The 15,699-nt window shown below is 40.4% G+C and overlaps 1 protein-coding gene across 1 annotated transcript; it reads left to right on the top strand.

Annotated features, from left to right (window-relative positions):
* The first annotated feature begins 11,208 nt into the window (after positions 1-11,208).
* On the top strand, positions 11,209-15,463 carry LOC119329963 (protein NDL1-like). Its single transcript, XM_037603070.1, has 11 exons — positions 11,209-11,363; positions 13,250-13,349; positions 13,499-13,596; positions 13,734-13,822; positions 13,907-13,967; positions 14,042-14,128; positions 14,241-14,318; positions 14,414-14,470; positions 14,564-14,619; positions 14,707-14,842; positions 14,926-15,463. The coding sequence occupies exons 1-11, from the start codon at positions 11,301-11,303 to the stop codon at positions 15,145-15,147; spliced, it is 1,047 nt and encodes a 348-aa protein (XP_037458967.1). The 5' UTR covers positions 11,209-11,300; the 3' UTR covers positions 15,148-15,463.
* Positions 15,464-15,699: the final 236 nt, after the last annotated feature.

The following is a 15,699-nucleotide window of genomic DNA, read 5'->3' as shown; positions in this document are numbered from 1 at the left end:
AACCGATCTCTCTCATTAATGCAATTTGCTATAGGAAACAAATAACCGATTTTCAGGAAACAAATAAAGAATTCTAAGAAATTAATCTCTACTCCTAATGGAGGAGTTGGTAGCCTGATACACCGGTTTATTTTCATCTGTTTTTTTCGTCCCACCTTCCACCACCCCATTCCACTAGTTTTCTAATTTATTGATTTATTTTTCTCTTCATTCATTTTTTCTTCAAAAAATCAGCACTTTCCTAACGTACAAAAGATCACGGTTCTCTACTCCTAATGGAGAAGTTGGTAGCCTGGTACACCGGTTTATTTTCATCCGGTTTTCTTTCGTCCCACCTTCCACCACCCCATTCCACTGGTTTTCTAATTCATTGGTTTTTTTCTCTTCATTCTTTTTTTTTCAAAAAATCAGCACTTTCCTAATGTACAAAAGATCACGGATCTAGCTTTCCTAACTTATCCAAATCAACCGATCTCTCTCATTAATGCAATTTGCTTTAGGAAACAAATAATAGATTTTCAGGAAACAAATAAAGAATTTTAGGAAATTAATCTCTATTCTTAATGGAGGAGTTGGTAGCCGGGTACACCAGTTTATTTTCATCCAGTTTTTTGTCCGACCTTCCACCACCCCATTCCACTGGTTTTCTAATTCATTGGTTTATTTTTCTCTTCATTATTTTTTTCAAAAAATCAGCACTTTCCTAACGTACAAAAGATCACGGATCTAGCTTTCCTAACTTATCCAAATCAACCGATCTCTCTCATTAATGCAATTTTCTTTAGAAAACAAATAATAGATTTTCAGGAAACAAATAAAGAATTTTAGGAAATTAACAAGTAAAACATGACAAACAAATCTTATTGTGAAAGTATTATATACCTACTTAATTTTTAAGGCAGTCAATAGGTCATTTGTTTGTTGGTACTCCCCGTCGATCAAAGGCCATCGCCCCACCGATATTTCTCCGCACATCCTCTCCTACCAGTTTTACTCAGCATAACTTTTTTCCTTCTAAAGGAACCCACCTCATCCCCAACTCATCCTCCTCGATGTGATGCCCTAACCTCAGCCGCTGCGGTCCTGGACCTCCAACCCTGTCCAGAACTCGCTGGCACTAGCCCACGTTTGGGCACTCCTCTACATCATTGACGAGTTTTCCCCCCTCATCGCACAGTCCTACACGTAGCTCTGCACTGTCAAGGACCACACCGGCCTCGCCGTCGCTGTTGCCCGCTGCATGCTAATGCTAACCAACGCCCGTGTCTCTACCACACCCGACTTTAACTGATTAACATGGTGGCCGAGGCTGTGGGAGGCACTGCATTCACGTCAAAATCCGTCTTCCTCCATGTCTTCATCCTCGCTGCCGCTACCGCCATCGCGCTGGCGCCCCCTCCTCCTCGTCCAAGGCATGGCTAGCATTGGTGGGCGGCAAGAGGCCAGTTGCCATCGGAGAGGACACGCACATGGACCATGCTCAAGGTGACATGCACGCTCGCCGCCACTGCCATAGCATTGGTGTTCTCCTCTTCCAAGGTGTGGTTGGCGCTGGTGGGTGGCAAGAGAGTTGGATTAGGACAACGACAAGGTGTTCAGGAGCCTCCTGCGAATCAAGGTCTTCCTGCTAGCATCCACACGCCAACAATTTACTTAAGAGATTTAGGTTTAGGTTCAGGGTATAAAGTGCAACAATTAGTCTTGGTCATATTTTGCATTTTGATTACTGAATTACAAAAGATGTGATGCTTGCACCAAATTTCAGTGTCATGATAATTTTCGCTTCACAAAAAGATTGGAACATTGCTCCTACAACTATGGTGTGGTACCTGTTTGCTATGATGGAAGGTTACATATAAGCTCACTTATCATAGAAAAGAAACGGTAAGAACTTGCCACGGCAACACAAAGTTCCATTTTATTGCTGCTTCCTCTATACAGTGATTGTTGTATTATTGTCGGTTAGATACAACCATGTTTCTTACATTGTTGTATTATTGGCTCAAGTTGATAAAGATGTTAGGTCAGTTCGACAACACTGATTTGTATTTGGTAATTCTCGAAGTTGACGTTTGAATATCCATAATAATTTTTTTGGCTTACCTCTTCCTCTTTCACTTGATTTCCTTTAGATTACTTGAATCTTAAATTTCAGGGTTACAAATATGGCACTGAATGAGACTAGCATTATCAGGATTGAAGGATGCTTCAATGATGCTGTCAGCAGTAAGAAACACTTGCAAATTTATGTCTCGTCTGTTTATACATGCGCTCTCTAAATAAATGTAGACAACTGTCACAATATTGTATAATGTAACTTTTGAATTAGAAGAAGTAGTAGTAGTTTTAGATTTTTGTGTAGTTTTATAGTATCCCAGCTATGAAGTAAATATTAGCCTTCCTCGAAATAGGTTTTTTGTGTTGCTTTTTATAATTCAATTCATTTTATTATTTTTATAATATTCAAACAAAATGGCGCACAGAGATCAATATCGGTGACTTAGATAGCTTTAATGAGATGATGAAGCATTTGACCTGAGACGAGTGTTGGGAGGGGCTGAGCATGATTGCGGCGCGGACGAGATGTTACTGCGACCGCAACCACAACCGATGGAGCGAGGTGCCGGTGACCGTGTTTGCCCCTGGTGTTTCTGACCTGCCGCTCTCGGTTTTTGGCAGCTTCGATTCGGATCGATCCCTTCCAGAAGCATTCAGGTGAGTGAGCAGCTTATGCTCCACCGATGCAGGCATCCATAGGTTCAACTGCGTCAGTAGGAGCTCGGTTGGTTCACCTATATGCATTTTTTCTACAACATTGGGTTGTTTGGGTAGTCCATGCATGTTCATCCTTTGATATGGTTTTTCTCATAATGCGCGCCATGAAGATAGGTTCTTTTAGTCACCACAAAAATTAAAAGGCTCGTGGCAACGCACGGGCGTTCTACTAGTTATTATTAGTGTTGGAAAAGTCACACAACTTGGTGTTTTCTTGAGACATCATGACAAAGCAAGCAATCTAGCACACAAGCAAACAAAAAGCAAACGAAAAAGCAAACGAAAGGAGGGCGAATAAAAAGGCAAATATTTTTGTATTTTTTTGAAAATGTTTTAGAAGTGGGGGAGAGGAAAACGAGAGGCAAACGGCAAACAATGTAATGCAAGAGATGACAGTTTATGATGGGTACTTGGTAGGCTTGATGAAGAACCTCCCCGGCAACGGCGCCAGAAGTTGTTCCTCCTACTTCTTGAGCTTGCGTTGATTTTCCCTTGAAGAGGAAAGGGTGATGCAGCAAAGTAGAGATAAGTATTTCCCTTAGTTAAGAACCAAGGTATCAATCCAGTAGGAGGCACAAGCAAGTCTCCAATCTATGCACCTGTACAAACTAACAAACACTTGCACTCAACGCGAAAAGGGGTTGTCAATCCCTTCACGGTCTCGAACAAGAGTGAGATCTAATAGAGATAGGTATAAAATATAAATAAAAAGGAAAAGTAAAATAAATCTAAATAAATTGCAGCAAGATATTTTTGGTTTTTTTGGTTTATAGATCTGAAAATATATGATGGAAAATAGACCCGGTGGCCATAGGTTTCACTAGAGGCTTCTCTCTTGAAAGAAAACATACGGTGGGTAAACAAATTATTGTCGAGCAATTGATAGAAAAGCGCAAAGTTATGACGATTTCCAAGGCAATGATCATGCATATATGCATCATGTCTGTGTTAAGTAGACCGATTCCTGCCTGCATCTACTACTATTACTCCACACATCGACCGCTATCCAGCATGCATCTATAGTATTAAGTTCATAAGAATGGACTAATGCCTTAAGTAAGATGACATGATGTAGAGGGATAAACTCAAGCAATATTATGAAAACCCCATCCTTTTACCCTTGATGGCAACAATACAATACGTGCCTCGCTACCCCTACTTTGTCACTTGGTGAGGACACCACAAGATTGAACCCAAAACTACGCACCTCTCCCATTGCAAGAAAAACCAATCTAGTTGGCCAAACCATACCGATAATTCGAAGAGAAATATAAATATATTTGATCATGCATAAAAGAGTTCAGAAAATACTCAAATAACATCCATAGATAATCTGATCATAAATCCACAATTCATCGGATCTCGACAAACACACCGCAAAAAAATATTACATCGGATGGAACTCTAAGAACATCGAGGAGAACATGGTATTGAAGATCATAGAGAGGGAATAAGCCATCTAGCTACTAGATATGGACCCGTAGGTCTGTGGTAAACTACTCACGCTTCATTGGAAGGGTGGCAAGGTTGATATAGATGCCCCCTGTGATTGGATCCCCCTCCGGCAGGGTGTCGGAAAAGGCCCCAAGATGGGATCTCACGGGAACAGAGGCTTACGGTGGCGGAAAAGTAGTTTTGGTGGATGCTTCTGGTGGGTTGGGAATATTTGGGTATTTATGGAGCAAGAATTAGGGTTGGAGGACACCTGAGGGGCCCACAAGCCCTTAGGGCGCCCCCTAGGGCGCGCCTAGGAGGCTTGTGGCCTCCTGCTGACCCCCTCTCCAAGTTCCGTGGAAGTCTTCTGGTCCAAGAAAAATCATCACGAAAGTATATTTTGTTTGGACTCCGTTTGATATTCCTTTTCTGTAAAACGGAAAAAACAGAAACTGGCACTGGGCTCTAGGTTAATAGGTTAGTCCCAAAAATAATATAAAATAGCACATTAATGCATATTAAATATCCGAAATAGATAATATAATAGCATGGAACAATAAAAAATTATAGACACGTTGGAGACGTATCAAAGCTCGATGGGATCCCTGAGTGCCCCTACTGTTCTAATAACAGGGGTATGTGCGACGATCCTCATCTAGTGGATGATAGGTACTTCTCGCTAACGCTTAAAGAGGACTACACATATTATACGGCAATTTCTGCACATATTTCCTTCTTAACTAAACATGTCTCAAGTTTTTTATTTTAACATGTAATTTCTAAATCTTTTCTCAATCTGACTAGTGCATTCCCTGCTATGCAAGGCATTTTGTCCTAGAAAAGTTGCATGTCAAAGATAGAGATGACATTGTTGAAAGTATTGTTTACCTGAAGACGAAACATGGTAGCTAGAATCTACAATGAAATAGATCACATCAATTTTGGTTGCACTAATTGGAAAGAATTATGTAAGGCTTACGGATTTGAGGAGGGTATTATTATAACCTTTGATATTGGCATCTTTCGAGGCACCTTTCCTCATTTTGATCAAGACATTTGAGTGGAAATAGACATGATTCCTTTTTTTTCTCCATCTGAGTTTCTTAAACACATTTGTTAAGTAATCTAACTTAAAATGTTTGTTATTCACTCCTAACTTAACATTTTAATTAAAACCTATAGCTTATTTTCTATCTCAAAGAAAAATATGAAATATAGTATATGAGACCTATTATACTGTTGGCTCCGAGCTTACTTGGCAGTAGAAGAATTATCGTGTCTCCTTTATTAATGATGTTGAGTCATTTAAGGGCACTTGCGGAGTTGGTCCAAATACTACACCATACGTATCACTAGTCCACAAGTTGAGAAATACCAACATTCATAAAAAAATGCATGGTATGATTTTGTATTATTATTGTGCCACTAGTCCATCTTAAATAAACTGCACTTCTTACTATGTTACTATGTTGTTCTTCAATATAAGCTCCCAAGAGTTGTTGTGCCTTCAACGATGGATGCAACAGGTGAGATGACAATTATTTGCCATCAGAAGACAAATTTAAGAGTCATCTACTCGACTACAAACCCATGGGATGGATGCCTCAAAATTGATGAATGGTGGCAGATATTGAATGTGTGCAGACCAAAAATTGGAGATCAGTGGATCTCTGTGATCCACCATGGAGATTCCATCCTATGGAGATGTAGGGGCATTCTTATTCTTTTCAACTTATCCTAAAAGAGAGGAGTAGGTTGTAGTCCTTTATCATTATTAGGACTAATTAACTGGTGGATGTTTGTATCGTTAGTCGTGTTTTGCCTACTATGTGTTGGCTGCTACCTAGCTATGAATATTTAGCTGGTGCATTTGTAGTCATGATTGACACATTGTAGGGAGAGCCTCACTGGGAGCGTGATAATCAGGAAAATCCCGTGAGGTAATATGGTCCACTTTTGAAGTTATATGTAAAAATAAAATGATTCATTATTATAACCTTAATCTCCAAACATACCATAATTTGAACAACTAGTTTTAGAATTTCATGGAAGTCAAAAGATGTCACATTGTATCTACCATGGAGGTTGCCCTGCATCTTGGATTGAGATGATCTAGAAGGCAATGTCTGTCGTTTTGACAAGGCGAACAACTTTCATCTTGACCACTTTTTCGTTGGAAGCCATCTTGAAGTGAAAATTGTTTCATGTATTAATAACATATGCACTCAAGTACGATAACTTTCTTATTTTGAATTCAATGGAAACATAGAAAAGATGGCTAGTGCCCTTTTATTTTATTTATTTCCTAGAAAATACATGTAGTGCCATCGAACATACTATAAAGATTTAATTTATTAAGTATCATCACTAATGAAGCAATAGCCTAGTGGTAAACCTCCAAATAAATTGTGCATTGAAGCATGAGGTCGCCAGTTCAAATCCCATACTCATTTCTTCTATTTAGATTTTCTTCACTAACCCCTGAGCATTTTGTGTGACGTTGAAAATCGTCCCAAAAAATGGAAATGAATTGTGACGCTCAAATGTGTCACCTAAAATCAAGCCGAATCATCACATAAGATGCCAGGGTTGGCCATCTCGGGGTCATATTTTGGTGACGGCCACCGTCACAAAAAATGATATTCGACGACGGTTTGTTCTTCGTCATCAGGGTTTTTGTCACCGAATAGAGCAAATTTTGTAGTGCTTGTTCCTAGTCGTCCAAAGAATCAACACACAGTAGAAAAGCCAAACAAAAAGTAGTGTATGTTTTGCCCCATCAAGGACCTAGCAAGAACTCACAACTCAGTGAAGGAATTTGGTCCCCGAGTCACACTCAGTCGTGACCGGACGGGGCTCCAAAACAAGGTTCCAAAGCCGGGCCATTGTGTTTACCAATTTGATCCGCAACTGGCAGAGAGCCGCACATGGCTTGCCACATAAAAATCTTTATCTTCAAAGGAACCCGGGAACGCTTCACATCCTTTAACTTGTTAGTAGCAGATCCCTCAATCAATATAGAGTACAGAGATTTAACCGAAAAACAAATTGTGGAAGTATGGAGCCGAATCACCTAATTTCCCACCTCCGAAAGCGTAGGGAAGAATATAGCGAGATGGTGCCACTCCTCCAACTCTACAAGAGACAGCGCATGACGGAACCCTACATCTCGGTTATTGCGAGAGAGATCCAAGATGGGAATTCCAGGAACAACACAATACAAAAAAAGAAAAGGGAAACACGAACATAAAGGTGCATAACCGTGCCACCAATCAAGCCAGAAATGAACACAAGCACCATTACCATTGACAATCTCTTGACGTGTCCGAAACTCATCCCGAACTTTAACCAAATCATGCTAAAACTAGGAGCCCCCAAATGCGGGAGAAAATAAGGGGTTGCATGAAGGGAAGTACTTTCCTTTAAGAATATCAAACCACCACACCCCATGGGAAGTGTTAAGAATCTCCACCACTTGATGATTAAGCATTTGTTCATATCAAAGGTGTTAATAATGCCAACCTCCAACCTTTTAGTCCTACACTTAATCTTCCATTTAAGTAGGCAATATTTCTTTTTGTTGTTAGTAGAACTCTAATAAAACTCACTGTGATGTTTATCAAACGCAACATGGGCCTCCTCAGAGAGACGATAAAAACCCATTAAAAACATGGGAAGGGAAGATAGACATGCATTGATGAGGCACACCTTCCTAGCAGAGGAATCAAAACTATATTTAGGAGGAATCAGGGCCCAAAGTTTTGGAGACCCATAGGTAGGTGCACACATATGTAGACACTTGTGATGCTGTGACTAGATGTTGTTGGAGCCTGGCAAAACAAGATCTTATGACTATCATGTAGATTCAATATGGTATGAATACACACCAATTTTGCAAAACAAATCCTAATTCTTTATGATGGATATGTCATTTGATCATTTCCCCGATACTACTAAGAGTCATACTCATGTTGTGAGCATACTAGCTCACATCAAGATGGTGAAAAAGATGCATTTTTAGCAAAGACCTAAGAGCGCAATCCATTGATGCAAGGTATGAATACACATTGACGTGTATTTTCTCTTTTGTTTTACCATGGTACAATGTACTAATTAAATAGTTGAGCAACCCCTCGTTTTCAAAAGAGAATAAAGAACTAAGAACACAAAGGTTAAAACCATAAATGAACATTTTAAATTACACAAAAATGCTATAATTTCAAAGTTGCTTCCTAGTGAACAAATGATTACTTTTGAACAAACATACGTGATAATAATAACATTGCATTAAAGATAGTACAAACCAGTATAAATATAAAAAGACAAGGATTTAAGATCCTTTGTTTGACCGAAAATCATTTCACGCGCTTGAAACTTCTAACAATAACTTAACACACATATTCATTGGCCCCAAAAAGAAAATTCCAGAGCACCTTATAGGAACTCTAGAGAATTCTCAAAAACAACACAGCAACTTTAACAAACATTATTAGGAGTTTCCAGGAAAAAAACTCAATGCAGGCACACTTTGGTAGACCTCAGTAATAGTTTTTTTTTCAAAAATAAGGTTATACCTCTCAACTTATGCATCTTAGGATGCACACGACCATCATTTATTAGTTAAGGGCCGGACAACGAGCTTAAAGCACCTTACAAACATAGATGTAGGATTGATTAAGTATGTCTACAGGGGTGATGAATAGACTACTAAGCTAAATGGGACTACTTTCTGAAATTTTAGTTTCGTTGGCAATATTAAGATTTTCTGTGGTAGTCTATCAAACACCCCTACACATGGAAGTCTACAAGAGTATATGCAATGAAAAGTAAAGACATGCAAGTGTAAGTAAGAGATAGTGTTGGAGATATGCAAACATGGGGTGGCTAGGTGAAGATTTTTTTCCCGTGGAGAGTTAGTGCTACTCCACGTTGATGGAGGTTTCGATCCACAAAGGATCTAGGATCACAAGGAACCCAGATATGAACCTATGCCATCATGGCGTACACCCATGAAGTACTAGCCTAACTTGGGGTAGATCTTCATGGGTTAGGCGGTCTCTGGGCCCTTACAAACTTCTTGGTTTCTTTACAAGGTTGAAGACTCCTAAGCACCTAGCTGATCTAGGAGGCGCACGCCGTACAAAAATAATAATACTAAGCCTGCTTGGTGATGAATCCCTTACTCTTCTTCAAAAGTTAGTCTCCTCAACACTCAAACTCAAGAGTTGGCTTTTGAATTAGAGAAGTAGGAGTATAAAAGCAAAGAGGGAATATAGGTTGGAGTAAAAGGCCCTTCGAAATCAACACAAGGAGGTAGAGTTCTCTCTCATAACATAGGATATGAGTGGGTTTGCTTCAAGTGAACTAATGGGGTAGGTGGAGGTATATATAGGCTGGACCAGAAATCCGATCATTACACACACTTTAACACATCTCAGAAACTTCAAAGTGATAAACTATGAGTGACATGACAATACTAAAGATGATAACTTTCAAATGACTCGGACCGTCTGAAGGGGTAGCATTCAGAGGCTCTGAGGTGACTATCACAACTATGGCACAGTCGCTGTAACCACTTCGGAAATTCCAAGGTGTGTATGGGTGGAGGGGGGGCGGAAATTCTGAGAGGGCAGTAGAAGGTTTGCCACATGCTTTGGTGGTTTCGAGTGGAGGACTTGGCGACTCCTAAGTGTTAGGGTTTCCAATGGCTATATTTGGGTGAGCTGCTTGACGGTTCCGACTGGATGAGCTTGACAAACTTCGAGATGTGAAAGATGGGTAGATATAATGGAGAAAAATGAAGGCTTTTGAGGGCATTTGAAATTTGATCTTTAAGCACTAAGATAAATAAACACATCACACCATCCTCATCCCCTTTCATAGTATCAACATGTCTATGGACTCAACGTGATCTTGGATCACTAAAATGAAAAATGGAGAATCCTTGGCTTGGCCAACACTTTTCTTCTTATAATTTGTGGGGATCACCTTTCATGACATTTTGTTGCAACCTAAGAGAAATTTCTTGAGATAAGGTAGTAAAAGCATTAGTCTATTGTGATATATTAACATTAATTATGAAAATCCACCAACGGGATTAGATGCCCTTTCAATAATACATGAGATGGTCAAAAGGTGGTTCTATTAGAAGACGGGGGAAAACACACACACCTATGACTAAATCGCTATCTTTCGCATCAAACGCCTTCAAGAAGAGAGTGCACGCTTACGCTAACATCGTCAACTCCAGCTTCGAAGCAACTCTCAATAAACTTGATCTTGTTATTTCTAACCCTTTTGTGTTTGTGCGCATAAACATCGTTGCAACTCCATTTTTACGGCACACTAACACGCGCCATGCGTTGCTATGAAACCACAAAAACGACTAATGGTATTGGATCAGTAGTATATAACAACCAAATAACCAATGCACATGCAACATTGCAGAGAAAGAAAATCAATCAAGCGATGAAGTCGGGAGGGGTGGGGTGGGGGTGGGGGGGGGGGTCCAACGGGGGAGCGAGCTCACCACCACCAACAACTCCAAATTAGTAGGGATTAATTCAAACTTTGTGTTTCATAATTCAACAATATTTAAATCTTTTTGCAAAATCTTTTTTAAATATATATTTCTTTAATTTTAAAATTCAAAACAAGGTTTTTTTTTAGAGAAATTCAAAACAAGGTTAGCAACAAATGGGACTGACCACCCGCAGACACCCAATGGACCCTAAGTCCCGTGAGTCTTTGCTTGAGGCCTTGACCTGCCGTCTTTTTAGCATTAGCCGGGTTTTTAAATTAGATTAGAAAAAGAAACTGCCTAGTTATACTACTACTATAATAACCTGGACCGATCTGCAATAACGGGGAAGCTCCAGGGTGCGGAGCATAGTACAGGTAACTGCGCCGCTTGGTTTATAGCGGCAGGCCAAGGAACTCCAAGAAGCGCAGGTGGGGGGAGGAGAAGCAGCGGCGGCAGCGGGACAGTTTCGAGAGAGAAAGAGAGGGGGCGGTGGGTGGGAGCGAGAGGTTGGGAAGCGGGGTTGGGCTAGTTCCTCTTTTTCGGCGGGGGCGGTTTGTCTGCCGCCGTGATGGGCGACTCCGGCGGCTCCGTCGTGTCTATTGACGTCGAGCGCATCTCCTTCGGCGGGAAGGTCCGTGTCCCCCCTGCTACCTCTATCTTTCTTCCTCGAATCCGCAAATTTCGTGCCGGCGCGGTTAATTTCCGCTAGTATCGCGGCGATTTGGTTGGCGGCATTGGAGCTGCTTGGGGGGAGGATTGAAAGGTACGGGCGGCTGGAGATGCGACCTCGGTGGTGATATTGGAGTTTAGCTCGGTTCATATGGTTTGATTTCGATTGGAGTAGTTGTATGCGTTGGATTGTTTGGAGGTCCGAAGGGAAAGGGCTTTTCTGGAGTGTTTTTTTTTTCCAAATATTTTGTTACTCCTGAAGATTTCACTAAGTTCTCCTGAAGTTGTGTTGGTTTCAGAATTAACCTTGTCTGCTTGTAGATTTCGGTTCTTTGGGCTAGTTGCTTTCTTTGTCTGGTTTCTTGTTCAGAATTTTTGTTCTATCCTAATTTGAATCTTAAATCATAGTTAGGCGGTTCTCTTGCTTATTGGTTCATGAGAATTTCTTTCTTTGTTATTAGTCCAATTGGAGTTTGCTCTGGTCCTTTCACATCGACTAGCTAGCCATCTGCGTCGTGTAGTATCGAACTAGTATTATTTTAGGGTGCCTCCTGTGGTTGCTGGCCTCTACCTACCTTCGTCCATGCGGATTTCTTTTGTGGCCCTCGTTCTGTATGTGGCAGCGTGCTGATTAATTTAACTAATCAAATCAATCGCCTACTTTGTTGTGCTTATCGCTTGATCAGAAAAGAAACCATGAAGATTCGATTTTGACGCTTTTGGGTTGTAGCTTGCATGTCCTAACTGTCCCTTTTCCTATGAAGTTTTCTTCAATTTTGCCATATCACTTTGCTTAGTTGGGCTGTCAAGCACAAGTGTCCTTATCAAATCCCCGCTTGCTGTTTCAAACCATTTAAACTCTTTCAATATGTGAAATTGAAATGAGGTGCCTGGTCAAACTCAAGTTCATCCTTGTCGGTGTTGTCATAGTTCTGAGGATCAGTGGCCAGTGTATTGTAATGTAGTTAAATGTTATTCTTTCATATGACTATGGGTACAAACCGTCAATCCTTAGGTTTCTTATATGTTTGCACATGAAGAATTTTCTACAAAATCAGCAAACAGTTGTGGAAGAAACGAGTTTAATGTAGACGAACAAGTATGTCTAGCAGACAAGGCTGTAGTTTATTATTTTATTTTGTATGGTTTACAAGAAATCTGCACTGCATTTGAAGTTCTTTAAATCCATTATAAGATTGGTGAGTGTCTTACAAAAAATAGTTGGAGGCCAAAGGATTAGTGGACTAATTCCTAAACTTGTTGCGCTGTACAACAAGAAAAGGCCAATGGTCTGGAAATTCAGATCGAATGTGCAGGTTTACCTTGTCAAATTTTTTTTGGCTTTCTTATTAAAATTTGGTACTGCAGCTTACAAGCCCCCTTCAGACAAAGTTGCTGTCACACACATTCTTCCTGAGAACAGAACAGCTCATTTGATTGCCTAGCGTATGGTCTTTCTGACAACTGTGCTTTAAGCTATTTGCTTGCCAAATGGTAGAGGAATCACTTCTGGTTGGTTCTTGTCCTCTGCTTCCTCTTATTTTCCTTGAGCCTAAGAGATGGTCTAGGAATAATCACTTTAGCACCACATATCGTCATGACTAATGGTGCTGTTGTTATTCTTTCTTATTAGGACCTTGCCAACTCAGTTTTAGTATAACATGCACCAACAGAGAACTTCCAGTTGTGATTTCATAATCTTTGCTTCAATTTGGGGAAATTCCTTGCTTCAAGCAACTAAAGCATGGAGTATTTTTATGCTGAGCATAGTTATGCAGTAATCATTTATCAAATGTTCTTGTCATCTTGATCCATGTTTGCATAACACCTTGTCTCCTGCTTTTTCAGGAACATCATATACAAACAAAACATGGCCCTGTATCTGTTGCTGTGTATGGTGACCATGATAAGCATGCCCTTATTACTTATCCAGATGTTGCTTTGAACCGTAAGTTTCACTATTACAACTGAATGGATATTGTCCGTAACTGTTTTAAATGTGCACCTGTGCAGTGTACCCTCTATGGCTCTATCCACTACACTGTATTATATAAGAATTTCACAATACAGAGGCTTATGTTTATTATTGTTGATCAGATATGTCTTGCTTCCAAGGACTACTATTCTGCCCTGAGGCTGCTTCACTGCTGCTCCATAATTTTTGCATTTACCATATAAGCCCCCTTGGACATGAGGTTTTTTTAGCAGACTTTGTTCTTACAATGAAGTTTTGGCTTTTTGCATTTATTTATCTTCATATGATGCATCAGGAAATTTTCTATCTGTTTTATAATACTCATATGCTTTATTGTCCTTTACAACAATTGTGCAGTTAGGAGCCACTCCGATTTTACCAAACAGTCCTGTGGCATCAGTTGATGAGTTAGCGGATCAGGTTGCAGAAGTACTTGATTTCTTTGGGTACATATTCTCCGATGATTTTTTGGTGATATTCAGATTTTCTTTATCAACTTCTTTGAACTAATTACTTTATGGCTTTTCCAGATTGGGTTCTGTTATGTGCTTAGGTGTCAGCGCTGGTGCATACATTCTTACTCTCTTCGCAGTATGTGTTTCTTTAGAAGTAATCTATTTCCTACTGGTTGCACTACTAATAGCTATTTGCATTGTTTGTTGCAGACAAAGTATAGGGAGCGTGTACTAGGTCTTATCCTCATTTCACCTCTATGTAGAACTCCCTCATGGACTGAGTGGTTCTATAATAAGGTAGCCATTTAGTATATAGCCTCTAGTACCATATTTTGTCTTACAGAATAATAAAGTCTACGGTTAAATTCATCTTAATAATAAGGTTGTACTGAGAAATTCATTTTCTCAGGTGATGTCGAATTTGTTGTATTATTACGGGATGTGTGACGTGGTGAAGGACTGTTTGTTGCAGCGGTACTTTGGCAAGGTAATAAGCTAAGATTAGTGTATGACATGTCATTTATTTTATATTTTTTAGACCATGTGATCTTGAACACTTCCGTTGGAACTTCTAATCCACAGAGAGTGCGAGGAGGCTCTCCTGTACCAGAATCTGATATTATGCAGGCGTGTAGAAGTGTATGTACTTTGCCAAAAAAATATCCTTCATCATCCAAAGATTATGTCTCTGTAATTTTATCTTGCTGATCTAGCCTGTCTTAATTCATGAAGTTCCTAGATCAACGGCAAAGCATGAATATATGGCGGTTTATCCAAACAATCAATCAGTATGTACCCTTTTCTCGTTCAATTCCTGTATGATCAACTAGTACCTGAGCTGATGGAATCAAAATGTACGTTGTGCTGCATTGCAGGAGACATGACTTGACAGAAAGCCTGAAGCAGCTGCAGTGCAGAACTCTGATATTTGTCGGTGAGAACTCGCAGTTCCACACTGAAGCTGTTCACATGACTGCAAAGCTTGATAAGAGATACAGTGCTCTTGTTGAGGTATCTATTTTTTACCCAATAATCTTGTATTCAAAAGTTAATCCTTCTTTTTCGAAAGTACCGATTTCTGGTGTTTTTCACAGGTGCAAGCGTGTGGGTCCGTCGTGACGGAGGAGCAGCCGCACGCGATGCTGATACCAATGGAGTACTTCCTCATGGGATACGGCCTGTTCAGGCCGAGCCATGTAAGCTCCAGCCCTCGCAGCCCTTTGAACCCGTTCTGCATATCGCCGGAGCTCCTCTCGCCCGAGAGCATGGGTGTGAAGCTGAAGCCAATCAAGACGCGAGCCAATCTCAGAGTTTAGGTACATATATGGAAGAAGAAGAAGAAAAGGTTGGAGGCGCGAGGGGCTTTAGGCTAACCCGGCGATCGGCGATACTGATGGTATGTCTGCCTTGATTTTGGCGTTGAAATGGGGAGAGATGTTGTAACTGTGATGTAGATATAGAGAAGAGTTTTAGGGTGGTGAGGTTGGTTGGTTGGTTGGTGATGGGTTCTATTCCATTGATTCGTGGTAGTATTAAACAGTTGTAAATGGTCACAGATTGTTTGTCAAAGCAAAAGGAATAATGATAAATAATAAAGGGAGGCTGATGAGCTGCTGTCCGATTAGGTGCGCACACTGGTGTCTGTTCTCCACTTCGTCTGTACCCTTGGTTTCCTTTTATGAGCTAGACTGGTGAACCATTGTTGTCTCCTGAAGCAAAGTGTTATATATTCAACCATCGTTGTCTTCTGAAGCAAACTTGCATCAAGGCCAGGGCCCAGAGCGACCCGAATTTTGTGGCCAGGACCAAGTTGTCAGTTGTTAACCGTCAAGACTTGCCCCAAGCTCGACTGAAATAATTAATAATTT

This window comes from Triticum dicoccoides, chromosome 7A (assembly GCF_002162155.2).
Source record: "Triticum dicoccoides isolate Atlit2015 ecotype Zavitan chromosome 7A, WEW_v2.0, whole genome shotgun sequence".
Taxonomy (NCBI): domain Eukaryota; kingdom Viridiplantae; phylum Streptophyta; class Magnoliopsida; order Poales; family Poaceae; genus Triticum; species Triticum dicoccoides.
The sequence above is the reverse complement of the archived record's forward strand: the minus strand, read 5'-3'. Positions and strand labels throughout refer to the sequence as shown.

Excerpts from the sequence above, each read along its gene's own strand:
- LOC119329963 (XM_037603070.1), top strand. The coding sequence starts at position 11,301 with ATGGGCGACTCCGGCGGCTCCGTCGTGTCTATTGACGTCGAGCGCATC. Across the intron at positions 11,364-13,249 it reads GCATCTCCTTCGGCGGGAAG|GAACATCATATACAAACAAA; the intron begins GTCCGTGTCCCC and ends CTGCTTTTTCAG. Across the intron at positions 13,350-13,498 it reads TCCAGATGTTGCTTTGAACC|ATATGTCTTGCTTCCAAGGA; the intron begins GTAAGTTTCACT and ends ATTGTTGATCAG.